At 41.6% G+C, this 27,535-nt stretch overlaps 1 protein-coding gene across 1 annotated transcript in view; it reads left to right on the forward strand.

Moving 5' to 3' along the window:
* plekhg4 (pleckstrin homology and RhoGEF domain containing G4) overlaps positions 1-27,535 on the forward strand; it is an 81,673-nt gene that overhangs the window by 22,415 nt on the left and 31,723 nt on the right. The window contains exon 3 of the mRNA XM_086297586.1: positions 25,063-25,145. Coding sequence (XP_086153712.1) covers positions 25,063-25,145 — 83 coding nt within the window. The remainder of the gene's footprint in view (positions 1-25,062; positions 25,146-27,535) is intronic.

The following is a 27,535-nucleotide window of genomic DNA, read 5'->3' on the forward strand; positions in this document are numbered from 1 at the left end:
TGCTATGACACACGTAACATGACATGTGAGTTTGCGCTCACACTAAAGGCCAGCAAGACAAAACGATTCAAGACGGAGAGCAGCAGATAATTCAGTTTGAGGAAAACTGGGGGAAATCTTCAAAGACTGTATGATGAATGTGTGTCTCATTTGTTTTATATTACAATCCCTAAATCCATGGCTCAAAGCAACCTCGCATATAAGATGCCACAACGCTGCTGTTCACCACATCATGATTATAATAAACAGAAGAAGAAACAAACAAAGGAGTAAGAAGACCATGAGCCAAACGGTTAATTCGTCTCAACATTTTCAAATCCCTACAGGTGTTCCCTAGGGATCTGTCATATTTAGTATCAATCTACTCCAAAACTTTCTCAAACTGAGCAGTGATAAAATCCGAGGTTCTCCTCAGTGCCACCAAACTCCAGCTTTCAGTGTCATGCTTGATGGCACGCTTTCTTTCCAAGCTCAGTACTGCTGTCCTCATTCGCACTGTGATCGCGTCCCACATTGATTAGTGCAACTTCCTCTAACCAGAGCTCCATACCACTTCATCACCAAAGCTCCTTCCTTACTCATATTATTATTATTATTTTTTTAAACTCAAGATAAAACTCATATGCATCCACAGCACATCAGCGTTGTGTCGGTTTCACTGGTTCATTGGCTCACAGAAGTGGCAGTAATGGTTTCTGCCATCTGATGTTGGATCAGAGGCAAACCGCCCTCTCCTGTAGGATTTCTGTGTGGTGTGTGTGAGGCTGACTGATGATCTGCACCTCAATCTCTGGTCTCTCCTCTTTACAGACGCTGAAGCCGTAATACAGTTTCAGGAAAAGTCAAACACGCTCTTGTTAAACATTTTTTCTAAGACCTTTATTCACTAAATGCATCAACTTACCCTGAGATGAACCTTCAAACAGCCCTCTGAAGATCTCAAAGTGGGGGCTGGAATAACTGTAGTTACAAATTTATCACATCTCACACAAGTCTCCACAAAGTTAGAAGCACACAGCAATTCTCACTGAGGCGGTTAAAAAATGTGAGTGGGGTAATTGGCTGGAGGCTGCAAAGCTGCTGCAGGTGGGTGCTTGCCTGTGTGTGTGTGTGTGTGTGTGTGTGTGTGTGTGTGTGTGTGTGTGTGTGTGTGTGTGTGTGCTGATTAAAGAGCTGCTGAGGTGATGGATCAGAGAGCACAACTTTGCAGGCTGACCATGTGTTTCCTGGTTTTCTTCAGTTTGTAACTGAGGTTTTTAAAAATAAAGTGATTTCATGGCCAAAAATATTTATCACGATATATATTCGAAAATTTGCGATAACAATATAACTGACGATATAATTGACGCGAGACAAAATACTTTACAACTTCGCAACTTTATTAGTACAAAAAACCCCACCAAAATATCAATGTATTTTCACTTAAACAAGCAGCTGTTTTTATGTGCATTAAAACTATATAAAAATTCAACAGTGCAATCACTCCGCGAGGTTCCTGACTACGGTACCCGCAATGCTCCGACAGTCCATCAAGTGGTGCGGCTTCGTAGCTTACCAAAGTCGTACTAAAACATTTTTTGACAGATTTCTGAGCGCAGTGTTCCGCATAAAATCGGTTCGAGGTCAGTAAGCACAACCAGAATTCATACATAAGGCACACCGGATTATAAGGGGCACTGTCGATTTTTCAGAAAATCAAAGGATTTTAAGAGCGACTTTCCAAAAAACACGGTAATAATGACGGCTCACTTGCATGCATTGCTTTCAAAAATTGTTCTTTGGTGCATATCTCACGGACGAAAGCCAAACCAGTTCCACACCACTGAGGTTGCACATTTTTTACAAACCAATTCTGGTTCATATGTTTCATACAACGATCCTCTTTCGCCCTTCTCATTCTCCGTCGCCACCATGCTTTTTCCGCCATATGTGTATGAAAACAAAGGCACTGCATATGCACGTTTGACACTGTTGATCATCTTATTTTGTTACACCCACCCAGTGGTTTAATATATGTATCGGGTACCGCATTGGAATGGTTTAAATCCTATTTGTCAACTCGATCTTTCTCTGTGGCTACCTCTAAGTTCAGATCCTCTGTCAGCTCTCTTGCCTTTGGGGTGCCTCAGGGCTCTGTCTTGGAACCGTTATTGTTTTTTGTTGTATTTACTCCCTCTTCTGCAACTTCTTAGCTCTTTCTCTGATATTTCATATCATTGTTATGCAGATGATATTCAGCTATAGATCTCTTTTAGGCCACCTGATGTTTCTAAGCTCCAAATCTTGCAGTCCTGCAGATTGGATGGCTGGTAATTACCTTCAACTAAATGCTGATAAAACGGACGTCATTGTCTTTGCTCCTGAGAAATTTGTTCCCCTCGTGGTTAAAAATCGAGGCCCTCTTGCTTCTTATATTAAATCCTCCATTAGGAACCTTGGTGTTACACTTGATCCAGCTCTGATGCTGGACACACACGTCAAATCTTTGGTTCACTCTTGTTTTTACCATTTAAGAAATATCGCTGAGTCCCATTGTGTCACGTTCCGAATTGGAAATGATTATTCATGCTTTTGTTTCATCTCGCTTAGATATTGTAATTCCTTGTTTACTTGCTTAAGTAATGCCTCCCTGGAACGACTGCAGGGTGTTCAAAATGCTGCGGCTAGGCTTCTGATAAAGCATCACAAATTCTCCCATGCCACTCCCCTGCTGATTCAACTGCATTGGCTCCCTGTCAAGTTCAGGGTCTATTTTAAGATCATAATCATGACTTATAGGGCCCTGCACGGTGTAGCTCGAACTTACATAAGTGATCTTCTTCTTCCTTATCACCCCAGCAGGCCCCTGAGGTCTTGTGACCAGGGGTTGCTGGTTGTCCCGCATACAAGGTTAAAAACAGAAGGTGACAGAGTGTTTGTATCAGCGGCTCCCAGACTCTGGAATTCGCTCCCTTTGAGTTTGAGATCTGTGGACTCAGTCACGTCTTTTAAAAAGCAGTTAAAAATGTATCTGTTTAAACTTGCTTTTGGTTGATTTTATTTTGTTTTGTCTGTTTTCTGCCTCTGTAAAGCACTTTGTGATTTTATCTTGAAAGGTGCTATATAAATAAAATTTTACTTACTTACGTTTTACCCATATTCTATCGCAATATTTCATTTTCTTATCATTGCCTAACGTTATACCGGTATTACCGTGAACGGTATGACATGGCCCAGCCCTACTCGTTCCCTCCTTATTGTAGTTATTAATTGCATAATTCCATTCTAATTTCAAATAAAATACAGTGAAGTTCTGTTTAAGCATAGGGGAATTATGCTTTTAGTCGTCAGCTGTATTGTAAATTGTTGACAAATGTGAATTCTCTGATACACGAAATATAAGTAGAAGGCAGTTTTTTGTGTTTATTTTTTTTGTACTGGTGTCTTTGAGGCTGTGACATTTAGGGCTGCTCGATTATGGCAAAAATGATAATCACGATTATTTTCACTGAAATTGAGATCACGATTATTTGACGATATTTATTTAACCCTTTAAGACCTACCATAGAACCAAGTCCGGCAGAGCTTATATTATTTTTTTTTTTTACATGTTGTAGTGCCATTTGTGGGAGCATTTCAAGTTGCTATACATCAATACAACTGTTATAGCCCATATTTTAATAATATGTATGCATTAAGTCCATAGTAACTACATTAATTGCAAAAAAGTGCAACAAACTACAAAAAAATTGAAAATCGTTTTTGTTTTTTTACATATATTTCTTGGAGAAATTTAAGAGGTTTATCCCTCAAAACTTTAAATACAAAAAAGTTGCAAAAAATAGTTTACAACAACAGGAAATTTATTTTGAGTGTCTTCATAGTTTTATTTTGGAGACACAGCAATTTTTATATACTGCAGGAAAAACAAAAAAACAATCCTATGATGCAAATTTGCAAAGAAAACAGCATGTGCATCAAAATAAACTATTTCCAGCAGTGCAATTCGAGTTCTAAGCATCCCAGAAACCATTCAGAAAAGTCAAACATGACTTATGAAAACACCAGTATAGGCTTTTAAGGCCTACAAGTAAAAAAACTACATTTTCCGCGAAAATGACGTCACTTCCGGTTTCAGGCAGGAAATGCGATAGTTCGTGTTGACGTCTTTTTCAATGTGGGAAGTGTTACGAACATCTGATCGGATCGGCAAAGCTTCTGGAATATTATGTTTTTGTTCCTGCAAGCGCATTTCATGCAATTTTTATTTTTTAAAACGAAAACGTAAAATCTCCGTTTTTAAAAATACCCGTGTACGTGTGGACGTAGCCTTTAGCAGATACTGATCTTATCTGGCCAGCCTCATGTGTCACACACAGTATCTGAGAGGAAACCTGACTGCTGGAAGTCAGACTATAGTCTTAGATATCATTATTTAAATTATTATTCTTTATTCTTTTATTTGATTTAAGTATAACAGTTTTCTGCAGACTGATTTAAGAAGAAGAAAAAGAAAAAAAGTGTAGCTGATGGTTGAAGACAAAAATACTTCCATGTGTGATGATTGCAATATCCCCAAACCGTCACATCATCTAACAACTTCAGTTAGGCATTTCTTTGTTTAAGTTTAGGTGTCTGGTAGTCATGTCTCAAGACGTTGTGACGCGTTCTGCCTCATTTTTCCCAAATAAATGTTTGAAAAATTCACATTTTTGTTTACAGGCAGCATCCACGGACTCAAAGTGTACGTAATACTTTAACACTGACAGCTTTTGTGACGGAGAGCTAAAATTCCACACAGTCTCATGATATATAAACTCTTAACTTCATGCAGTCTTTAGCTGCAGGAATGATAAATTAGGAAAACAGATTAAAATATTTGCCTTTTTTTTGTTAGTACTTTCATTGGCTCAATGTGATCATAGTAACCAGGCTTGTTAATATTGTGATTGGCTCATTCTTTGTAATAATATATTTACAGTTGTTGATCCCCACAGTTTCACACAGGAACTAGAACTATCCATATATATCTATCGAGATCTATCGATCTATCTATATGAGAGACGAGAAGGAAAAGCAGAAACCTGAAAGCTGTGTTCATTTGTATACAGGCCTTTGGTTTGTCTGGATACTAGCCGTGGTGTCCTCCTCCTCCTCCCCCCCCCCCCCCCCCCCCCCCCACTTCATGTGCACTGAGCTGTATAATGAAGTGCGAGTCACACCCACGACCTTCACTTCACCTCCTGCTCCCACTAATGAGGGAAAAGTCTGGAGGTTTCTCTTTGTCCTGGCCTGTATTAAAAAGTAGGCCTGTGTATCCAAACTTCAAATGCTCTGAAGACCCCCACGGACCCCCACGGACCCCCTGTGTCAGTGTTTAATGTATAAATCAATGAGTCTCTCAGACAGGAAACTGTCTTCCTGCTCCTCCTCTGACTCTGGGGGCAAATTGATCATTAGCTTTACATCAGTTGAAAAGTAACCATGTTCACAGATGCTGCAGAGCTGCTCCTGCTCTTTGTTTGATCTGCTGCACACATGATGAGTATGTTGAATAGTTTGAGTTTACCTGACCCGCTCACTAACTAACCGGATATTAACTTCAGTCTGCACTCATGCTGCTGCAGCTTCCTTTGATTTCCTCCTCAGAAGCCTCAGAGCACCTCCTCCCCTTCTCTGTGCACCCATAATGCTTTGTGTCATCATGTAAGGAATCAGAAGCTCTTTTCTTTGTTGAACCGTAAGAAATCAGTCATCTTTTATTTACCGTATGTTTTAAGTGCATCATAGCTTCTGTGCGGGGGGAAAAGGTTTTATATGTGCAGCTTGTTAAGCCACAGGTTACCGAAATAACTGAGTAACCTGCAAACAACTTGGCTTTGTCCCAGGAATGTGCATGTATACATTAGGTGATTTATATAAATGTTGGTTATATGAATTTGATTCTACTGCTGCAGTTATAACCACACACCAAGAATACTTGTTCAATCAGTCAAATTAATTTGAATTTGATCTGTGACAAACTGAAGATATTTAAATATTAGAGGTCTAGTGTGTAGCCATCACCTAAAAAATAAACAGGAGCACTGAGAGCACGCTCTGTCATGAAATAGTTAGCTTGAATTCAAATATTTATCTTACCACTCTTTGGACTAAATCACCAGATTAATGATTTTCTGCTGCATTAATCAGGTGACCTTTTTGCAACTTTGCAGGGTTTTGCCTTTTATAATTTTAATGTTCTTTGTGGATTTTTGATCAGTTTTTTTTCATCACCTACTCCCCACGAGTAGGTGGCATATGATCCTGAAAGACATAAAAATAAGAAAACAATTACCCAAAGTTATGTTTGAGTGTCCTTTAACCTCCTGACAGCTCTAATGGAAAACGTTTATTTTGTTGAAAGCTTTTTGCTAAAATAAATAAATAAACAAATACACAATATTCTTTTTTTTAAGTTGGAAAATCCTTAGTCACAGCAGTTAAGACAATAAAAAGCTTAATAAAAGGGCATGTACTTCAATAATATAAAATAAGACATACTGTATAAGAAAATGGATATCAAGGTGAAAACTAATCTCAAATCAAAACTGCAAAAAAACTTCAAATGAGGGAAAATTTAAATAAAATAAGTAATATTTTACTCTCAAATTCGGATGAGCAAAAGTAAACAGATAAAATTCACATTTCAAATAAACAGATGTTCACCTGAGTGGTGCACAGCTAAATGAGTAAGAGAACACGCTAAATGACATAAAACAAATGTTAGTTCTTTCTTTTTTTTTTTTTTTTTTTTTAAAGCGAAAGGCTAAAGAGCTGAAATTGGTTTTAAATTGGTTTTAAAAATGTCAGAGGAGCAAATATAATGTGCAAATATAATCTGAGGCCTGTTTGTGCAGCTGGGGCTCTGGAGTCAGAGCTCAGTGAGTGACTGATGAGATTTTAAACTGGAGAAACATGTCATTTTCATGCAACAGCCTGAAGGAAAACATAATAAAACCGTATGCTGTGCAGTCACGTGAGCACTGCGTCTTCTGTGAGCGTTCGACTGAGCGCTGCAGGCCCTGTGGAGCCGAGTGGGATGTGGAAGGTAAACAGGATTCATTTAACCCTGATGGAAACAGGAGTGTTTGAACAGGATTCACATTAATCTTCCTTTTGTTCTCCTTCCATCGGGTGTGTTTGTTTGTCACATTGGAAACATTCATCAACTGTCTCCATCACAGAAACCTCATTATGTGCTGAAGCAGCTGTCTGTTATTGTGTGGACCACCATTCTTCAGCCGAGCACACATACACAGGGTCAGGGTCACGGTTAATGGGTCGGCACTGAATTACTCACAGGTGATGGAGCTCCAGTTACTGTACGTGTATTAAAAGCACAGCCAGCAAAATGTTTGTTTAGACTTAAGCTACAACACTCGAGTCCTTCAGTCTGCTGTTTTATGCCTTGGAGTCTGACTCGGACTGATGTCAATAACCGCGATTAGTCTTTTCCTGGCTCGAAATCAGTGTTTGGAGAGTGTTTTTAACATGGTTGGTCCTTGATTGGTATCTAATTTAAGTCTGCATTTTACTGCCACTTCTGCCCATTTGATAAATACGTAAATATATTTAGGTTTGGGTAAACCAAAGGATGAAGACAGTTTCTTGCACAGTTTTCTTCCCTTTGGTCAAAGGTGAAAACCACAAATTTTCTTAATGTGAAAAAACTGTGGATTCTTATTTTGTTGAATATGAGGAATGGGGTGCAGGACCTTTTTCAGTGCTGAGGAATGTGTTGAAGCCCGAGGTGGAGCTGTTTGATCCACGTCTGCTGACCCGTTCATGTTGTCTCAACTAATCCAGTGAAAGCTTCTACACCCATTCATGCAGTCTTATTTAGCTGTGTACTCTGCGGTCATGAGTCACTGACGCTGACTGATGCTCTGTGTGCTCATGTGCAGGTCTGCTGAGCTCACCTGTTTGTCTCAGGTGAGAGGGTGTGCTGGAAGGCGTGTGGCCCGGTAACAATGTGACTGTGTAAGTGTAAGCAGGAGTAGGCGTATAACGGTTCCTGTGTCCGGGCCACGGTGTGGTCATGCGTGCAGTTTAAAATTAAAGTGGAATTGTGTCACTGTTGTTTCATGTTATACCTCTTCATTTTAGTGTTGGTTATTAAAGAGGGCCAGTTATGATGATCTTGAACTGTCTTTTTACTCTGAAACTCCACTAAAGCATCTTTGTTTTTGCACATCACTGCAGACTTGAACTAGTCTTGATTTGAGGCGTCACAGATGTGAGGTTTCTCCTGCCTGGTGCATAAACCACCAGTGAGTCAGTCTTGTGTGCCGCTTCCTGTCCTTAAGCCTGAAGGTAGGGCTGGGCGATATGACCCAAAATTCATATCTCGATATTTTTTTAGCTGGATGGCGATATAAGATATATATCTCGATATTTTTTTTAAAGCCACAAGGTAAGAACAAAAAGAGTTCTTAGTCAAAGCTGTGTCCCAGATGTCACACGGGCACTTTTATTAACATACAGCATAGATGTACATGAAAAAAACTACTCAAAAATAAATTATGAGCATTTATTAAATAATAATGCTCCATAAATAAGAGAAAACTATGTTGGTTTTGTGCATAACAAAGAGCTCACAATTGTGCAGTCAAAATGTAAACTAAAAGACGCTGAGCATAATAACAAAGACAGATTTCACAGCTGCTCTGTTCCCAAGTTCGTGACTGACAGCCTGGAGTTTGAAATCCGCTTCGTAACCATGTCTCTTAACAGGTGCCATTTATGGTCCTTATACACACACAGTAGGGTAATATTACGTTGAAGCACAGTACGTATCACTCCGCGAGGCTCCTCGGTAGCCGTAATGCTCCGACAATCCATCAAGCGGTGCAGCTCCGTAGCTTACCAAAGTTGTACTGAAACATTTTTTGACAGATTGCTGAGCACCGTGTTCCACATAAAATCGGTTCGCAGTCATCAAGCACATCAGAATTCATACATAAGGTGCGCTGTCAATTTTTGAGAAAATGAAAGGATTTCAGGCCGTGCATGCCGTTAGCGTGGTTAGCTCATTAGCACGTTGACGCCGTCCAGCCCCACGCACGGGGCGATGCGCAGTAACTTGTTAACGGAGATTTGCCGTGTCCATCTTGTGGCTGCCTGCAGGTGAAGCGATGGGGGAGGAGGGGGAGTTGTGTTCAGTGAAGGAGAGGCGAGGCCAAGTAACGTTGTTTAGAGACAAAAGTGGACGAAAGAGAGGCAAACTTGTGGCCCACAACTATAATTATAATGTCCTGTGAAGGACATTTCTGGCTATGAAAACTGCGTTTCCAGCTATGGCAATTCATCAGGTTATGCACCATGGATTTGACCTTCAAGGTCAGGCTGTCCTCGTGGACTTTAACATCCCGAGGCAACCGAGAGACAACATTTAACGGTTAACCAGATACACCGACTTCCTGTTTTTCCTGTTTGCTTCCTTGCCTCTTCATCCATTCCCTGACAATGAAAATATCAAGTTGAACGAGCACCACACCATTGAGGAGACTCAGTGAAAGTGTTCCTGTGGACTAGGGCTGCCGCAAACAATTATTTTGATAGTCGACTAGTCACAGATTATTTTTGCGATTAGTCGACTAATCAGATCATCATCCATTGAACATAAAACGTACAGCTTATTGCACCAGCAGCATCTGCTCTTATATGACTATCATTAGCTTACAGCTTTAAGTGTTTAAGGTATGTGCTAACTAAAAATAAAGACAAGATGGTAGTTTATTAATTTTTAATGAAATTTGCAGATTGTCTCGGTGAAGTTTAATAAACTCCTTGCTATCTAAAATATTACAGGACACCGGAGTAAATTCTCCAGCATCTCACACTTCTGATAATCAGCTGTCTGCTTGACGTTTATTCAGCTGTGTAAAAACTATAACTTTAATCTCAGCCAAACCGATTTACTCAGGAACAAATAAAATACTAAAAAAGCCAAACAATAACATGTTTAAGTTATCTAAGTGACTTATATATCATGTTTAACCTGAGTAGCGAAAGACGGCAGTGGGTTTGAAAACGATTTGCCGGGAGTCCGGTGTTCTCACCGGCTCTAGTGAGCCTAGCCCCCGGCTAGCTATCGAGCTAGTGGGTAACAGACGTCTCCGAAAACGTCGGAGCGCTTTTGAAAATATGTGGTGTCTTGATAAACTGAGCAGATATTTGAGGTTTACACAGCTACATTCTCGCTTGAAAATATGTTAAACGTTTATTTTGTGACCCAGAAAGAATAATAAGAGTAATATTAAAACTAAGTAGCTGCCGCCATTGTTGGAAACTGAGCTGGGCTGCGCTATGAATTCTGGGACAGAGCTGCTTCTTCTTCTTCGGGGTTTAACGGCAGCTGGCATCCTTGTACACGCAGTGCTGCCATCTTCTGTTTAAGTCCGTTATTACACTCTTAAATCCTACTACTTATTCCTGCGTCTTTTGGGATCTTACAAAGCTTCAAACGACGCGTCGACTATTAAATCAGTCGTCGACGATTTTGATAGTCGACGTAATCGTGACTAGCCGACTAATCGTCGCAGCCCTACTGTGGACCGTGTGTCGGTTTTTAAAAGTGGTCCCTCCCAAATTTAAATCTTTCACAGATTTTCCTCCTTATAGTTTCCTAACCGTTTGTTCTCACTTGCTGGTAAAACCCAGGTGTCGATTACATTCATGTTCATTTTAGGTAGAGACACGGCACTTGGTGATATTTGGCCTCTGGTCATAAGAGGGGCTGTCAGAGCTGCTAAACAGGGGCCTGCTGTGCTGTGAATGACTCACGCTGACTGTCTCTGTGTGCTGCAGCAGAAACATTACAGGTCACATCGCCGCCAGGACTTTCACATAAAAGAAGTTCCTGCATTTATTCAGACATGAGAGAACAAGTGAAGCTGCAGGAACATTTATGTAACAGGGGCTGAGAGGGGGTTTTGTTCCCCCCTCAGGCATTTGTTTAGAAGAGGAGCCCCCCAGATCCTGACACGTCTCCTGATCTGTGTTGTTAGCAGATAACTGAGCAATACTCCTCCAAGACACAGGGAAACGGGATATGTGTGAGACCTGCCTAAATCCCTCATCATTTATAAAAAAGGTGGGGCTAATAGAGCATAGATGCTTGTATCCTCCACCTGCGCACCTTTCGGATATGTTATGATCTTGTGTTTCCTGCAGAAATAGTTTGTGGTGGTAAACCTTGTCCTTTTCTTCAGTTTTAACTGTTTTCTCTTTCTTCCTTTTCTCTCCAGTTTAAATGAGTAGTATATTAGTCAACAGGAAACTTTTGTAGTGTATTTATGTGTAAATAAATCATATGCACACAATAACTAGAGGATCAATATTCAACTGCTTCTTCAGTCAGTTCATGGATGGACTCCAGATCCAGGTAGTGATGGTAGACTGTATTCTGCTCAGCAGGCGAACCTGTTCTCTGGAGGTTAAGTAGGAGTAGACCGAACCTGAACTATGGTCTCCAGCTGCACTCTTTTAATCTACGAGTAAAGAAAAATCTTCTGGAGAGCAGCTGAATGATATCAGACTGTCACAACAGCAACCTGATCAGCCTGCTGGTGGGAAACACTGGAAAGGGTAGGGCTGGCTGGTTACCAACTTTCAAAATAAGAGTGAGCAAGTAAAGTCTGTATGTAGGGAAATGCTGCTCAGAACAAACAGGTGGGTACCGTTCTCTGATTGGATCAAATTATTTAAAAGTTACCTCAAAGTAAAGGATGACTTTTTCTTTTACTGAAAGGTTAAAAATAAAGCCCGTTGCTGGTTCTGCTCTGGCATCTCTGTCTTTTGTTTTTCATTTGCCTGCGATTATACATGATGAATGACACAAGCAGATCTTCAATCGCCACAATTCTAATTTGAAGGGAGAGCTGGGAATTCGAGGAGACCCTGGCAGAGTCCCCAGTGTTCCCATCATAAACGTCCGGGTAGTAGTGTTGGTGGTGGGGGGACTCCATGTCATCCTTTCAGAGCCTCAGCCATTGTGACCTTGCCAGTTTGTCTCTGTTTTCTACACACGGACGCTCTGAAAGCAGTTTTTCTCTGCAGCTCCTGGAAACCACAGACAGACTCCCAGCAGCACCCTGGAAACCAGCACAAACCCCTCGACCCTATGCTGGTCTCAGTGGTGCATCAGCTTCTCTGTGGAGTCCAGCTTCAGTGAACAGTTTGAGCACTGTGCAGGAGTCTAATATCAGGCACTAAAAACAAGCTTTAGGCTTTGTGTTTCCATTTTCTCTGACTATCAAACTGAATCGTGTGACATTCATGACCGGCTTAGTCACTTTAACATCTTAGAAACTGCAAAAATGACTCGCATTAATCTTCTCGAGCTTTGAGAACTTTGGGAAAACCCTTCATCGCTGTCACCATCAGCTGGTTTCTGGTCCAGTCTGAGCTGTCATCAGGTGACCTATATCAGCAGGAACTCTGCTTCAGGCATTGGCCCATTTCAGCATCTCACTAGCCCACTGCCATACATTATCTCTGACCCCCGACCCCAAACTCAGAGGTCTCTCTGCTGTGATGATAGCAGCAGCTGTTTGTCTCCAGCTGTGACCATCAACTTGTTTCAGACTGGAGGCTGTGGGAGTCAGTACAGTTCTGTATGGGTCTTTGTTCCCAGCCGGCAAACTGTTAGCAGTGCGGCGTCACATGTGGGACTTGTTAGGGCAGTAATGGATTCAGCAGAGGCCTCTAGTGCCCTTCAGTTCAGCCATTACTGTGCATTCACAAGGCAGATGTTTTTAACAGTGACCACATTCAGCCTCGGTGGCAGCAGGAGCCAAAAACGATCCTTCAGGACTTTTGATGCAAGCGTCCCTCGGTTACTGCTTGGAGTCAGCCGATGGACTCATCTGCAGCTGTTTTATACCTGATTTCAGTGAATACTTGTCAGAAACACTAGACATCCCAAAATTTGAGGAGACTGGAGAGCAAAAGGATTAATCACAGGACTGATAAATCAGCCGAATATTTCAGAGCATTTATTGATCGTCCGTGTTCTTGGACACATTTTCTCTGGGTTTACATGAAAACAAATAGCATGTCTGTTGTTTTCATTGTGGACACTTTGACCTGCTGGTGGAACTAAAACAAATCTTTTCGTGTGTGTGTGTGTGTGTGTGTGTGTGTGTGTGTGTGTGTGTGTGTGTGTGTGTGTGTGTAACTGAAATTCTTTGCATTGTTACTCAAACGTTCTACAACGTCTGAGAAAATGAGTGTGCATATTGTCCGTCTTGGCTTACTGTATTCAACATATGAATATAATTTTGGGCATCCTGAGCACACTCGATCTTATCTGATCTTGGAACCAAAGTGGGATGTTGCCTGTTTAGCACTCGCTCATAGACCACCTGGGAACTGTGCTGTAAGCTTAGGGGCGGCTGTTGGACGTCTGTTAGTCGGAAAGTTTGATCCACACTTCCTCCGGTCTGTGCCGCAAGATGCTGAACTCCTGGTTATCCCAGTGCATCCTTAATGTGTGTCTGAATAGGTAACTTTTGTTACTTTAGTGCACGAGTGGAAAATGTAATGTGATTAGAGTAATGCAGTAATTAACCAAACTGAGTCTTTTTAATAAGATTTGGGTGACTATTCTTTGCTGGGGAAAGGCTTTGCTCAAAAGGCTACAAGTGGAAAGTCTTTTCACAGGGGCTTTGCTTCATGTCTGTTCACAACAAAATTGACCTTTTTTAAACTTTTATTTAACAAAGAGGTCCTTTAATTTTTATTTTTTTTTTGCCTCAAGGACAGAACATGAAGAGACACGAGACAAAAATAAGGACAAATCAGGACAAACAAGTAACTGAATACAAATACAGAGCCCAGCTTAGGAATGTCAGTATCATTCTTCAGTGCGAAGTAAAATGATACATGAAGGCTGAAGGTTGGTTTCTGCCATTATCAGTAAAACCGAACTGATCATAATGGAGTTGGGGCTGATAAACGACACCAGCTTTTTCCTGATACAGAACAAAGAGAAGACTTTAGAACAAACTGCGTCTGTTTGTATTATCAGAGTTTTAAAGTGGGGAAAAAAACGACACACGTCCACTCTAAAGAAATTAAAAGAGATAAAGTTAGCTTGGTATATTGTGTTACAGTTATCACTGTCTTATCGGATCGGTGTGCTGTGTTTATAGCTGGTAATACTGGAAAACAGGCCTGTCACATTCTGAGGAAGGTCCAAGTCACATTGACACAGCACTAAAAATCATGTTTTACTGTGTGGGAAGTTAAAATGAGCTGGAATTGTTTAGAACGGCTTCTTTGAATCAAACTGTTTTAAGTCTCAGGAACACAATACAGAAAAATAAACCTGCTCGGAGCTATCAAGATTTCCCCTGACAGAGGATCTGTCCTCACCTGCTCCTTGTTGGGTTTTCCTGGGTTTTATTCTGCAGGTTGTGATGAAACTGGATTAACTTTGTTTGGTATTTAAATTATTTATTTGCAGTATTTGTAACTTGAATCTTGTTGATGTACCTTAAGTTCTGCCAGCAGAGAGTGACAGAGAGGTGAGGTGAGGAGGGCAGGGGGAGGATCCAGAGATGCATGATTGGCAGCTGGTGGGCGGGGCTTAACATGTGAGAGGCTAGACTGAGAGTTGCAGTGAATCAGACCTCACCGGAGGCGAGACACACGGCACACAGACAGACAGACGGGAAGAGAGGAGCTAAAATGGTCTTAAACTGGAATACACAGCGACTGACAGCACACTGCAAACATGGTAAGATCACACACTCAGTCTCCAACAGCAGTCTGCAGCACATGGTGTGTGTGTGTGTGTGTGTGTGTGTGTGTGTGTGTGTGTGTGTGTGTGTGTGTGTGTGTGTGTGTGTGTGTGTGTGTGTTTTCAGTCAGTTAAAAAGTCCTTGCAGTGAGTGTGTGTGAGTGTGTTTGTGTGTGTGTGGTTTGGAGCAGAGTCTGTGTTCAGCTCAAATAAACCTCTAAATTCAAACCTCTTGAGTTCTGAGTTCAGACTCGCAGCAAAACAGAGAAAAGCAGAATCATCTGTTGGTTCAGCAGTTTAAAATGTCCATGATTGAAAAAGCAAAACAAATGCAATAAAACGAGTATGTAACAGTTCACAAAGACAGCTAAAGTGCAGTAAATAAAAGCAGCAGTAATGGCTTTTTTGGATGCACATTTAGTTGGAGTCCCTGTCTTCACCCTCTTGTGTTTTTCCAAACTCTCAGATCTTTATTTTAAAGTTTTTAAGTGTCAGTTTGTGGTTGAAGGTTTCCATAAAAAACCAAAAAACAAACAACCCCCCCAAAATTATGTATACCAGGACCTTTGTGTGTCTTTAATGAAGAGCTGCAATAACGTGAGGGCTTTTCTCTAGCCTTCAGAGAAACCTGGGGTTAAATGTAAAATGTGGTGATGTTTAATGCATTTAGATGTTGTGGGCTGTCATGATGCTGGTTTGGATTGTACTCCTGTTTTGTCCCTCAGCTCCTCCTGAAATCGGTTGTTTGTTTTGGTCCTGTGGTCAGTGCGTCACCTCTCAGGATTTCCTTATAGGCTTTAAACCTAGTTTGGTTTTCTTACTGAGCTGTTAGTAGATTTGTAGTTTTATTATTGCTGTCAGTTATGACTATTTAGCATCAGATGGACTTTTACCAAAGTAAGATCATTAAGGCCACAACGTCTTAAACTTACTGTAAATGGGAGTCCTCCTCACACACAAGAATAATTATGGAGTACCACAGGGTTCTATGCTAGGACCAATTTTATTTGCATTATGCATGCATTATATTATATTATTTGAAATAAAATACATTTTCATCATTGCTATGAAGATTATATCAAGCTCTATCGATCCATCAATCCACACAACACAAAGTGATTAGATAAATTGCAGGAATATCTTGCTAGCAACAAAGAGTGAGCTGCAAAGTGACTCACTACTAGTGACTCACTTCCTGTGTGGAAGCCCCTTCACAGTTAGGAAGGAGGATTATCCAGGTGGTGCTCATTGGTTAATGACTTAAAGTCACACGTTAGCCAGTAAGCATGCGGCTTCACTGTCTACCCCTCATTTGTCACAGCTAGTGTCACACCTAACATCAGGATGGCAATGGCACAAAAACATCTCTGCCTCGTAATGGATTTAACTGACTGCCTGTTTGTGTCATGCTATAGAAACGTTGTAGTCTGTGTGTAAAGATGGCTTTAATATGGGGGTGAACAGAAGAGTGGTTATCATTTATTTTATGGTAGAACACTTAAATTTGTACCTGTAGTGTTTTTGTAGTTTAGTTCACTCTGGGCTCATTAACTAACATCAGACCCGAGGAGCACATTTTATCACACTCAGAAGAAGGCGAGACAAAGTTTTAGTGAAAGTTCACAGTGTTGGTTTGACCTTCAGTTTGTTCCCAAAGAGCCACAGCAGCGTCCCTCCCTGCAGTACATCCCAGTGCCTGGGAAGTGTAAAAAGAAAAGAAGTGTAACAACACAAAACTGTTTGCCACAGATATCTCTGTCTTTCCCGTGAGCTCTTATTACACTGTACACTGTGAGGTTTCTCACTGCTGGCCAGAAAATTGTACAACATTCCTGTTTTTCCAGTTTTATTAAAGTGTAATAAACAGATCGCTTTGCCTGAACAAAATGCCTGGAACAAAAGTCAGAGGGTAAAAAAGTTTAGTTTATCAAAACCTGAAGACTTTCACGTTAAAGAAGTCCTTTCTTTCAGGGAGTTAAGAGCTTCCTGCTTTCCTGCAGCAGTGAAGTAAATGAAGTGGTGTTAAAAAAGGTGTTAAAAGCTTGTCTGCATGAATGCAGGGTTCCTCCTCCAATCGCATTATAATTCAGTGGCTTTATATCAGGTTCACTGGGATTTGTTTGTGGTTTGTAAGTCTTAGAGGAGAAGCTGCTGAGTAAAATGTCATCTGTCGAAGCTTGGATTAACTCAAAATTAATGATCGTGATTTATTATGGACTGAAATGCTTTGCGGGCTTTCAGTGCTTCATTGTTAGACTTCAGAGATGTTGGCTCCCGCTGGAGGTCTTGCCCCTTTTCCTACTATTTTACCTGAGGATTAAATAAAATAATAAAATTATATATATATATATATATATATATATATATATATATATGATTTTTATTTATTTTAAATGAAATATCTAAAAATACACAGATTTCTGTGAGGTAATGTGACACAGCCTTGGCTGTATGTGGACCAGTCGTAATAAGTCACCCTTCAAAGGTCCATTTTAATCCAGTAAAAGCCCTGATTGGTCACTCTTCATGACCAGAAGGCTTGAAAATAAGGCCCTGGATCTCATGTCCAGTCTGCTCCGATTGCCACAGTGCAACTTGGTAACAATGGAGATAAATAAGTGTGTGGCTGTTGTTTCAGTGAGTCACATTTTGGAGGCTGAATCACACACACACCTGAGCAGAGATGAAATGTTGTTGCCATGGAGGAGTGTGATTGGGTGTGTTTGACACAAAGGTGAAATATTGCGAGGCTGAAGAACACGTGCTCAGGCATGTTGGGGAACCATAAAGGTTCTGCAGGAGTTAGAACCAGGAGTCCACCAGACAGGAGGTTGTCCTGCTCAACTGTTTTTAAAGCAGAAAATCACTCAGAAAACACTTCAATTACACTACAGTCGCAGCACAGCCATCTTTGGTCAGTTTTCCAGATGTTTTGCTCCGTGTTCCTGTCTCTGAACTGAAGTTGTCCTCACCCCAGCAGCTGACTCAGACTGTGATGTTATGCCATCATGTTTCATCATACTGGTCTGTAACGTCCCTCATGAATGACCCGTTTCTAACCGGGTTTATAGCAGTTTGCTTTCTCCCTGGCCTGCAGTCCTCTCTCTGTGATTAGCAGATCAACCCCCTGCTGGGATGACCCAAATGGCACTATGCTGTGATGCGAATCAGTGTTTGAGATTTTGGTGATGCGCACTTATCATCATCTCCATAAACAGCCTATTAAATAAGCAGAAACGCCTAACATTATTCAACACATTCCTGCATTGATTATTTTTATTCTGTAAGATAAAAACATTTAATCTCAGCACATCACAGCTTTCATCTGACAAACTGCTGCTCTGACAGTGCCAGAAGCAACACACAGCCTGACATAACCTCTGCCGGTCTGCACGTGATGTTAGGATAGAGATAAATGTACTCTTTTCCTCAGAGCAACTGTGGAATAAGCTGTGTTTATTTAACTGGATTTAAGGTGAGGGCTCAGTACCCCCTGATCCAAACCCCGAAAACCAACCCAGCATTTGGGGCAAAAAAAGAAAAAGTTCCCGTTAACACTAGGGCTGCCACAAACGATTATTTTGATAGTCGACTAGTCACCGATTATTTTTGCGATTAGTCGACTAATCAGATCATCATCCATTGGACGTACAGCGTACAGCTTATTGCACCAGCAGCATCTGGTCTTATATAACTATCATTAGCTTACAGCTTTAAGTGTTTAAGGTATGTGCTAACTAAAAATAAAGACAAGATGGTAGTTTATTAATTTTTAATGAAATTTGCAGATTGTTTCGGTGAAGTTTAATAAACTCCTTGCTTTCTAAAATATAACAGGACACCGGAGTAAATTCTCCAGCGTCTCACACTTCTGATAATCAGCTGTCTGCTTGACAGTTTTAGCTGTGCAAAAACTATAACTTTAATCTCAGCCAAACCGATTTACTCAGGAACAAATAAAATACTAAAGAAAGCCAAACAATAACATTTTTAAGTTATCTAAGTGACTCATATATGTTTAACCTGACTAGCGAAAGACGGCGGTGGGTTTGAAAACGATTTGCCGGGAGTCCGGTGTTCTCACGGCTCTAGTTAGCCTTGCCCCCGCCTAGCTAACGAGCTAGTGGGTAACATACGTCTCCGAAAACGTCGGAGCGCTTTTGAAAATATGTGGTGTCCTGATAAACTGAGCAGATATTTGAGGTTTACACAGCTACATTCTCGCCTGAACATATGTTAAACGTTTATATTGTGACCAAGAAAGAATAATAAGAGTAAAGTTAAAACTAACTAGCTGCCGCCATTGTTGACAACTGCGCTGGGTTGCGCTATGAATTCTGGGACACAGCTTCTTCTTCTTCGGGGTTTAACGGCAGCTGGCATCCTTGTACATGCAGTGCTGCCACCTTCTGTTTCAGTCCGTTATTACACTCTTAAATCCTACTACTCATTCCTGCATCCTTTGTGATCTTACAAAGCTTCAAACGATGCGTCGACTATTAAATTAGTCGTCGACGATTTTAATAGTCGACATAATCGTGACTAGTCGACTAATCGTGGCAGCCCTAGTTAACACACACACTAAAAATTATTTCAGTTTTTCCCCAAAAGCCTTTTTATTTTTCTCAAACAGTGGGGTTAGGGTTACTCCTCGTCATTGATGCCTTGGACCTCACACGGGTTAAATTGAGATATAAAGATCAGCGGATGTGTTCAGGCTCTTCCTGCGACACCGTCTTTTTACCCAGCAGACCCTTGACAAGCCCAAACGCCTCTGATTTACAGAGCCTTGAAGCTCTGCAGGAATGTTTGAGGCACTCAGATAATGGACTCGCACTGATGGAGGTTACAGACAGAAAACAAGGTGTGGTCATGGATCGTTGACATTCTTACAACAAACATGTCACAGATAAGCCTCAGTGTAATTCAAGATAATTAGTTTGGGTGATTTAAAAAAAAAAAAAAAAAAAAAAAAAAGATTTCATGACATGAGATTTGGTAATACTTCTTAAAACGGTTAAAGAAATCCGCTTCCAGTAAACAGGATTTGATGGAAGAGGTTTCCATGAGCGGGCTGCTCATCTTGCGTATCGGGTTTAACACACTGACCCAGTGGGCTTCACTTCACCGCCTGATGGAAGCTGTTTTTCACGCTGCCTCTCGGGTCAGATGTCAGAGGAAAAAAGCTCAGCCTTTGAACCTGCAGGCTGCAGCTCAGCCGGAAATGTTTTTATCTCTTGGGACTCGTCAGCGATAGGAAGTGGTCGTCGTCCGCGGTGTTGAGTGCTGCGTTGTTGGGATGGACCCGCGGCGATGCGCTTCGGAGGAGGCAGCACAAAGAGCCAGTGTTCCTGCAGGTCCTCACCGTACCTCAGCACCCTGTCATCTTCCTGCCCCAGCCTGCCTGAAACATGAAGCCTCTTCCCCCTCCCTTCACCCTCAACTCCGTCTGGGAAAACACCCCTCCACCGAAGAACACGCTACCTGAATATAACACCCGTAAAATAAGATTCCCCCCCAGGCCAATAAATTCTCTGACCTACTTCAGTGTGAGGTGAATCCTGCCACACATGCAGAGAGCTTCAGGGTCCCTCATGTGGGATATTAGATCCATTTCATTGTTTTCCACTTACAAACTTTACATGGGTGGTCCACTGCACTATAATTCCCTACTCGTTTTAGCATTTTTGTCTTCATCTTATTATCTTCATTCATCATGCAGGATCCAAACAACACTTGATTAAAAAGTTCAGTCACAGCTGAGCAGCCGGTCCCAGCTTTTTCTTGTCGTGCATTTTCTCTAAAGGCTCTGTGGCAGGTTGCTGTCGTGGCAGTTCATGATATCATTCAGCTGCCCAGAGAGGATGCTGATCATCCTGACAGACTCCAACTCCACCACTTTGGACTGCAGCTGGTGATTCTAGGCCTGTGTCTCATATTCGCTATCACTTATGAATGATCGTAGGTGTTTTTTGTTTTGTTTTTTTGTTTTTTTTCATATGGATCCTATGTGTTGGAATTTCTTTTAAGAAAAAATTAAATGGTAAATTGAATGTATGTTTGATACTTGATAATGTATATCAAGTATCAAACTTTTTAAACTTCTTTTTAATGACTTTTTACAACCTGTTTTTATAAATGTCAGACTGGTGTAATCAGACTTCAACTGCATTACAGATGTAATCAGTCATAATAATGTTATGTATGTATAATGATGAATAACAGTGCTGAGGCAGAGATGAGTCTGCAGCATGCACAGAGGTAAACGTAGGAGTTGGAGTTACAATCGGTGCATCAGTTGAGTCCTCCGCCAATTTAATGTAAACAGAAGGCGATAAAGTGAGCATGACTGCTTTTCTGGTCTGTAACTGGGCAACTTTAAACAGCCCACATGAAGGCGTTTATGGTGGTATTTACAGTAGCTGCAGCTTTAATGCTGAGCGCAAACGTCTCACGGCTGTCCTAGACCCACTCCTTACATGACTTTATTTAAACCAGCTGGTTTGTCGAGGATTCTTGTGTTCAGTGAAGTTATTTACAAAAGAAAAAAAACCCTTTTGTGTTGTTTTTTTTTTTTTTTGTTAATATGTTTCTTCTCTGTTATATCAGGTTAAATCCACTCAGATTATGTATCTGTGGACTTGTTTGGTGACTTTTTACCTTTGAGGTGACAGAATTATGACTAGGTGATAATTTGTCTTTAAGATGGACAGATGTGGCTGAAACTGTTTTGGGTCAATGTGTTATGAAGAACTGTTGGCAGCTTGTTGCAGGCATCTTTGAGTTAACAAAGTCAAAGATGGTGGAAGCACCTGCAGAAATCTGCAGTAGCAGATTAATGGAGTTCAGAAATCTGCTGCTTCTCTGCACTGGAGTTGAAACACATTCAGAATTCACTGAAGGTCGTTTGAGGGAAAACATATTGTCGGCGCATCAGAGAGAGGCTTTCAATTAATCTGCATTGTTTCTGTTTACAGTCCTACCTGCTGGCACTTGAACGTAAGCCGCCCCATCCTGCAGACAGACTTCCTTCATGTCCTGTCTGTAGTTTGGGGTTTAAGGGTGCAGCAGTGTTCATCATGCTGCAGGTTGAGCTTCAGTTTTGGCTCAGTTTGCTGCAGTAATAATTAGCATGTGAAGCAAACATGAGGAACACCTTTGATGTGGGATACTGGGGTTTTGTAATGTGATACACAGATGAACCATGAGGTTTCATGCGGTTGTCCACACCAGTTCCTAGACCAGCTTCTGTTGTTAAAAGTCACCTCAGGCTGAGTTTGAAGATGAACTGAAATATTTCGCTCTGACTGTGTGCAGGTACTTGGGACAGCTCACTGTTTTTCTGGCTTTTTGATTTTCTCCTCTTGAGGAGAAGATGTTTCTTGCTTTAGACTTTCCCCCGTCGAGTACCCCTGCAGCCCCTCTGATCCTCTCAATGGTCTGAGTTTAGCTCGGCCCTTAAATCAAATCGTGTCCCACAGGGACCGGCCATTACCTCTTTCCCCTATAAAGGGCCTTGAAGTTGGGCTTTTTGTCCTCCCCACTCAGCCAGCTGAGCTCAGCTTATTGAGCAGCCTGTCAGCTCTTCGCTGTGAGAAACTTGCAAATCTAATCTCATGTTTTAGAAACTCTGTGTGTCAAGGTCACGGCTCTACGCTATCGGTCTGAGCGCTGTGGCGCCGGACGCCGAGACGTTTTTGTTCCCCTTCAGGTTTGAGAAAGGTTTGTGTTCATGTGGGATGGATGGTGGCTCAGCTGCTGCCTGGCCTCATGAAGGTGTGAACTCCTGTGAAAACTCCACAGGAGGCAGAAACAAAGACCACAGGCAGTGTGAAAGCAAAGTGAAAGGAGTGTTTGCTTTGAAGCCGAGGACCTCGCTGACTTTAGCTGATTTTATATCACGTCTTTGCTGCTTCCAGTTTAGTTTTGTTGCTCAGGCTTTGTTAGTCTGAGTTTTGTTTCTTCTTCTCTAGTTAAATAATGTATACTACAATACAAACACACTTTTAGTTCTGAAGAGTCAAACTGAAGACATTTCCTGATAATCTGCATTTCATTACAAGGCCCTTTCAGACATGTTTGCCTCCCATGAATCTGACAGCGTCTGACCTGAGGGATCATCACGGTCACTTTGTTGTGACATTTTATGCTATTATTATTGTGGCAGATTGTGACTGTCAGTTTTAAGTTGCAGCTTCATCAGAGAACAACCTGAGGTCTTCCTCTTCTTCTTTTCTCTTCCTTTGTGCTACAATCACAAGAAAGAAGATTGATGAGATTTTATTGATACCACAATCCCGTAATTGATTTCTCTAATGAATTTTCTATGGGTAAAAAGTAGCCCTGTGCAGGTTTAAAGTGTCAGTGCAGGTGTATTATTCTCTGTCTGAAGGCAGCGAGGAAACGGATTACCAGGTAGGCTTAACTATGAATGCATATGCTCATGACATCATTATTTTGCAATGCACAACTGTGGAGGAAAGTAAACAAAACTTGCCAGTGCTGACAGAGCTGATAATCTAAGGCATGCAGTAGAATCAGCTTGGTTCCATGACTTGGTATCGGTTCTCTAGTTTTATTTTTTCCTCCATTGAGATCAAAATGTTGAAACGGAGCCTTCCTGAATGGTGTCCAGAGCGTATGAGTTAAACTCTAGGCTGGTGGTCCCATATCCACTTGCATAACAGCATTTCCGTTTGTGTTTTTACCTTTCGTGCTTTTTGAGTGCATGGAAGGTAAAAACAGAGTTCCAGGTCACTGGAAACAGACCAACTGGAAAACTTCTTCCCAGGTGTGAGATCTGTTTGCAGTGCTAACAGGTGTTGAGAGAAGTTTCAGCTTGTGATGTCGGCGTGAGGGACTCTCATTGGCTGTCGGTGCTTAGGAGTAAGCTTTGTTTTGATGCCAGTTTGATTGGAGTGCTGTGGACGACCTGGCAGATCTGCATTTGCTTTTTCAGTAGCTGATTACCAGCTTTCTTGGCCCTTGTTGCCTCCTGTTAACTTCCTGATGCCTTCCCACTTTGAGTCATGTCGGACTCCGGCAGCAGCAGTAGGCCTCGATCGGCTTTTGGAACTTCCTCTGAAGAATTGAACCTGACTTCTTGGACTGTCTGCACCACACAGCAAGCCTTATTATATTTGTCAGAAAATCCCATCAAATAATTCAAATAGTCACTGTTGATTAAAATATTCACCTGTGGTAACCAAGTGGCATTTTACCAATTAGATGGTGACTTTGAATACCTGAGCAGACTCCGAGCCTGAGGCTGAGGGCTTTGATTTCCTCTGTGTGATTGTGGATGTGCATCTGTAGCATTCCTTTCCTATTATCTGTGGATCGCTGCCTGGTACGTCGTCTCATCTGTCATGTTTTCCTCTCATGATGAGTTTACAGCTGGGATTTTCAGAATAAAGGCATGCTCATTCTGTTCATTCTTGCTCATCATTTGCAGATTAGACAATTAAAGTCTCATCTGTCTGATACAATCAGGCAGAGGAGACTTTAATTGTCTTCTACTTTAAACAAGCTGCAACAGGTCACAGCAAACAGAAACAAGTCTCTGAATGAGAAAAAGGCAGTTTGTGGTTAAAGGAAATATTGATGAATGGAGCAGGAGATGAAAAACGACACCGTGGAGCTTCCCGATGCAGACATGCTTTATTATTTTCACACGGGACTTGTGTGACCCGCAGGCCCTGTTAGATTTGTAATCGTTAAGGAAACAGAGGTTGTCTGCATTTGTAATTTCCACATTTCACCAGAGGTCATCAGATAACATGAAGCTGTTGAAAAGGCTTCACAGACCTCTGACGCTGTGCTGTGATGAGGGATGTGGAGCCACAGTGACAGAGGCTGCACATCCCTGTGGGACAATCAAACATCTGTCTAGTTTACCGTGTCGAGGTGTTTTTCTGTTAAGGATCGTCACTGATTTCAAAAGCAGCGTGTTTTGTATCAGGGTGGGCCGCCTGTGGTTAGCCGCATCGCAGCAGCGCAACAGAGGAGAAGGAAAATAGCATCTGATTTTTATCTCCCAGCCACAATCGGCAACATGAACTGCCAGACGTGTGTGTGTGTGTCTGTGGTGTGGGTGTTTTTGTTGTGATCAACTGTTGGCTGTGTGTTTCTGCAGAAACCATCTGCACTGAAGGTTTCATAGTGTTCGTCCGGAGTAAGGGAGCCACATCAAATGGATATAAATATGTGAGTGGCATGAGGCTGTTGTTGAACTGTGGTCTTGTGCAAATACAGCTGCAGATATGAGAATATGGATCTTTTTATTTTATGTGCAGAGTGTTGTTTGCATGCAGTGAAGGAGGCCAACACGTACAGTTTTGACAGATTTCTGAGCGCTGTGTACCACGTAAGATTCGAGGTCAGTAAGCACAACCAGAATTCATACATAAGGCACACGGGAAGGGGCACTGTCGATTTTTTTTCAGAAAATCAAAGGATTGATTTTAAGTGTGCCTTATTTTCCGAAAAACACGGTAATAACGACGGCCCGCTAGCATGCGCTACCAAAAATAGTGCTTTGGTGCATATCTGACGGACGAACGCCAAACCAGTTCCACACCACTGAAGTTGCAGCATTTTTACAAACCAGTTCTGGTTCATCCGTTTCATACAACCGTCCACTTTCGCCCTTCTCATTCTGCGTCACCGCCATGCTTTTTCCGCCATGTGCGTATGAAAACAAAGGCACCGCGCATGCGTGTTTTACCCATATTCTATCGCGATATTTCATTTTCTTATCGTTGCCTAACGTTATAACGGTATTACCGTGAACGGTATGATATAGCCCAGCCATACTCCAGACTAAGGGCAACTGACGGTCATTTTATTTGTTCCATGTCCAAAAAATGAGAGCAACAGTTGTTACCTTCACTCAGTTTGTAAGTGAACAAACTCACAAATTCAACAGGGATTAAATAATTACTTCCCTCTGCGCACATCACTTCATCCTTTTATTATCATTTCATAGACTTTATTATTGTGGCACAAAACATTGTTTGATGCAAGCAGGACTTAAGAGACCTCGTGCTTTCTTATATATCAACATCACAATGTTCCCTTTCTGCGCCCCTCACATGTGGCTGACTTTGACCAATAGAAGTGCATATCAGGCTTTTCCCTGCAAGGAAATGTAGGAGAAAGGGAAAAATCTCTAGCATTAAAGATACCTTTGAGGTCAGTTTTCTTAATCGGGTGTTTTACTCAATCACTGCTTTGATTGGACAGACTGAGCCTGGTATGAGGTACAGCTTTTTCAGTATCTGGATTGAGCGCGTCTCCGTCGCTGGTTGAATTGGTCTGTGCCGTCAGAAATCTCTACTTTTCCTTTAGCTGACAGCTGGCCTGTCACTGTTCACGTCTCTGGAACGGGGGGGTTAAAAGGTCATATGTCCTGTGGGTCCCTCGCCTATATAGCTCCTCCCTCCCCATGCCATGTTACCATGATTGGTAACTAAAACAGTCATGACCTCTGCTTTGTGGAACCGTGACCCCCTTTTGTGGCTGGGCTGTTTAAACATGTGAACAGTTTCAGCACGCCGCTGACTCCTCCTCCTCCACACCCAACAGGAACTGGTTTGCCGCTGAGCAGTCAGCCGAACAGTTGGAAGGATGAATCATGACCCTCAGGGGAGACACGGGCTGCCACTAACTATTCATAAAACCAGCTGAACCTGAGATATTACATTAGTTTATCTCAGAGGCTCCATCCTGATTATTAAACAGGAGCCCTTTTCTCTTCCATCCACATGCTCATTTAAAAATGGCACCAAGTACTGACAGCAACAGTGAAACTGAAAGAGTAACATCTGAAGAATGAGAGCAAAGCATAACGTGATGGTTGAATGGACATTTCAAATATAGTATGAAGTAGCTACAGAAAAAAGTCTCACAGCAACCAGTAGAGCTGGGTGATAGAACGATAACGATATGTATCGCGATATAACTTTTACTCGATAGAGAAATTAAGCTATCGCGATAGACCTCGCCGCTCTTGTCCTCTTAAAAAAAAAAAAAAAAAAAAAAAAAAAGGTCAGCCAATCCAAATTAAGTAGCGCAGAGCCGAACCAATCACAGCCGCAGCGTCACGTCGCGTGACTTGTTACGTACAGCACAAGTGCCAAGCCGCATGTGTGTTTGTTTGGGAAGCAGCCAGCGGGTAATGGAGGAAATGAGTGTGCCGACTAGAAAAATCAACCGAGCGTGACCGAAGAGAAAACAGATGATGGTTCCAACGCCGGAGAGATTGTCGAACGGAAGAGCCATAGAAGTTCCGTAGTTCCAGTAATTAGAAACATACCTTAAACACTTAAAGCTGTAAGCTAATGATAGTTATATAAGAGCAGATGCTGCTGGTGCAATAAGCCAGTTTTACGTTCAATGGATGATGATCTGATTAGTCGACTAATCGCAAAAATAATCGGTGACTAGTCGACTATCAAAATAATCGTTTGTGGCAGCCCTATATTTAACACATTTTTCAATAATGAATCATGCTGCTTAACTGTGCGGCACCTCACATTGTGCATTATCAACATTATAGTCCAGACAGATGACGAGCAGTCGTAAATGTTAAAAATGATTTGAAAACATGTTACAACAAAAGATGTTGACGTATTATTAAAATGTGTTAAATTAACATCTGAAAAACTAAAACATTGCGACGGAAAAGTATGGTGCTTTGTGCTGTGCACTGAGAATGATGCAGGCTGTTCAAAAGTTCATGCCAACCATTTCAATAAAAGTTCAAAT

Source organism: Aulonocara sp. 'chitande type north' Nkhata Bay, linkage group LG1 (assembly GCF_057382095.1).
Source record: "Aulonocara sp. 'chitande type north' Nkhata Bay isolate Kocher_YH1m ecotype deep benthic linkage group LG1, A_spYH_male_GT1.1, whole genome shotgun sequence".
NCBI lineage: Eukaryota > Metazoa > Chordata > Actinopteri > Cichliformes > Cichlidae > Aulonocara > Aulonocara sp. 'chitande type north' Nkhata Bay.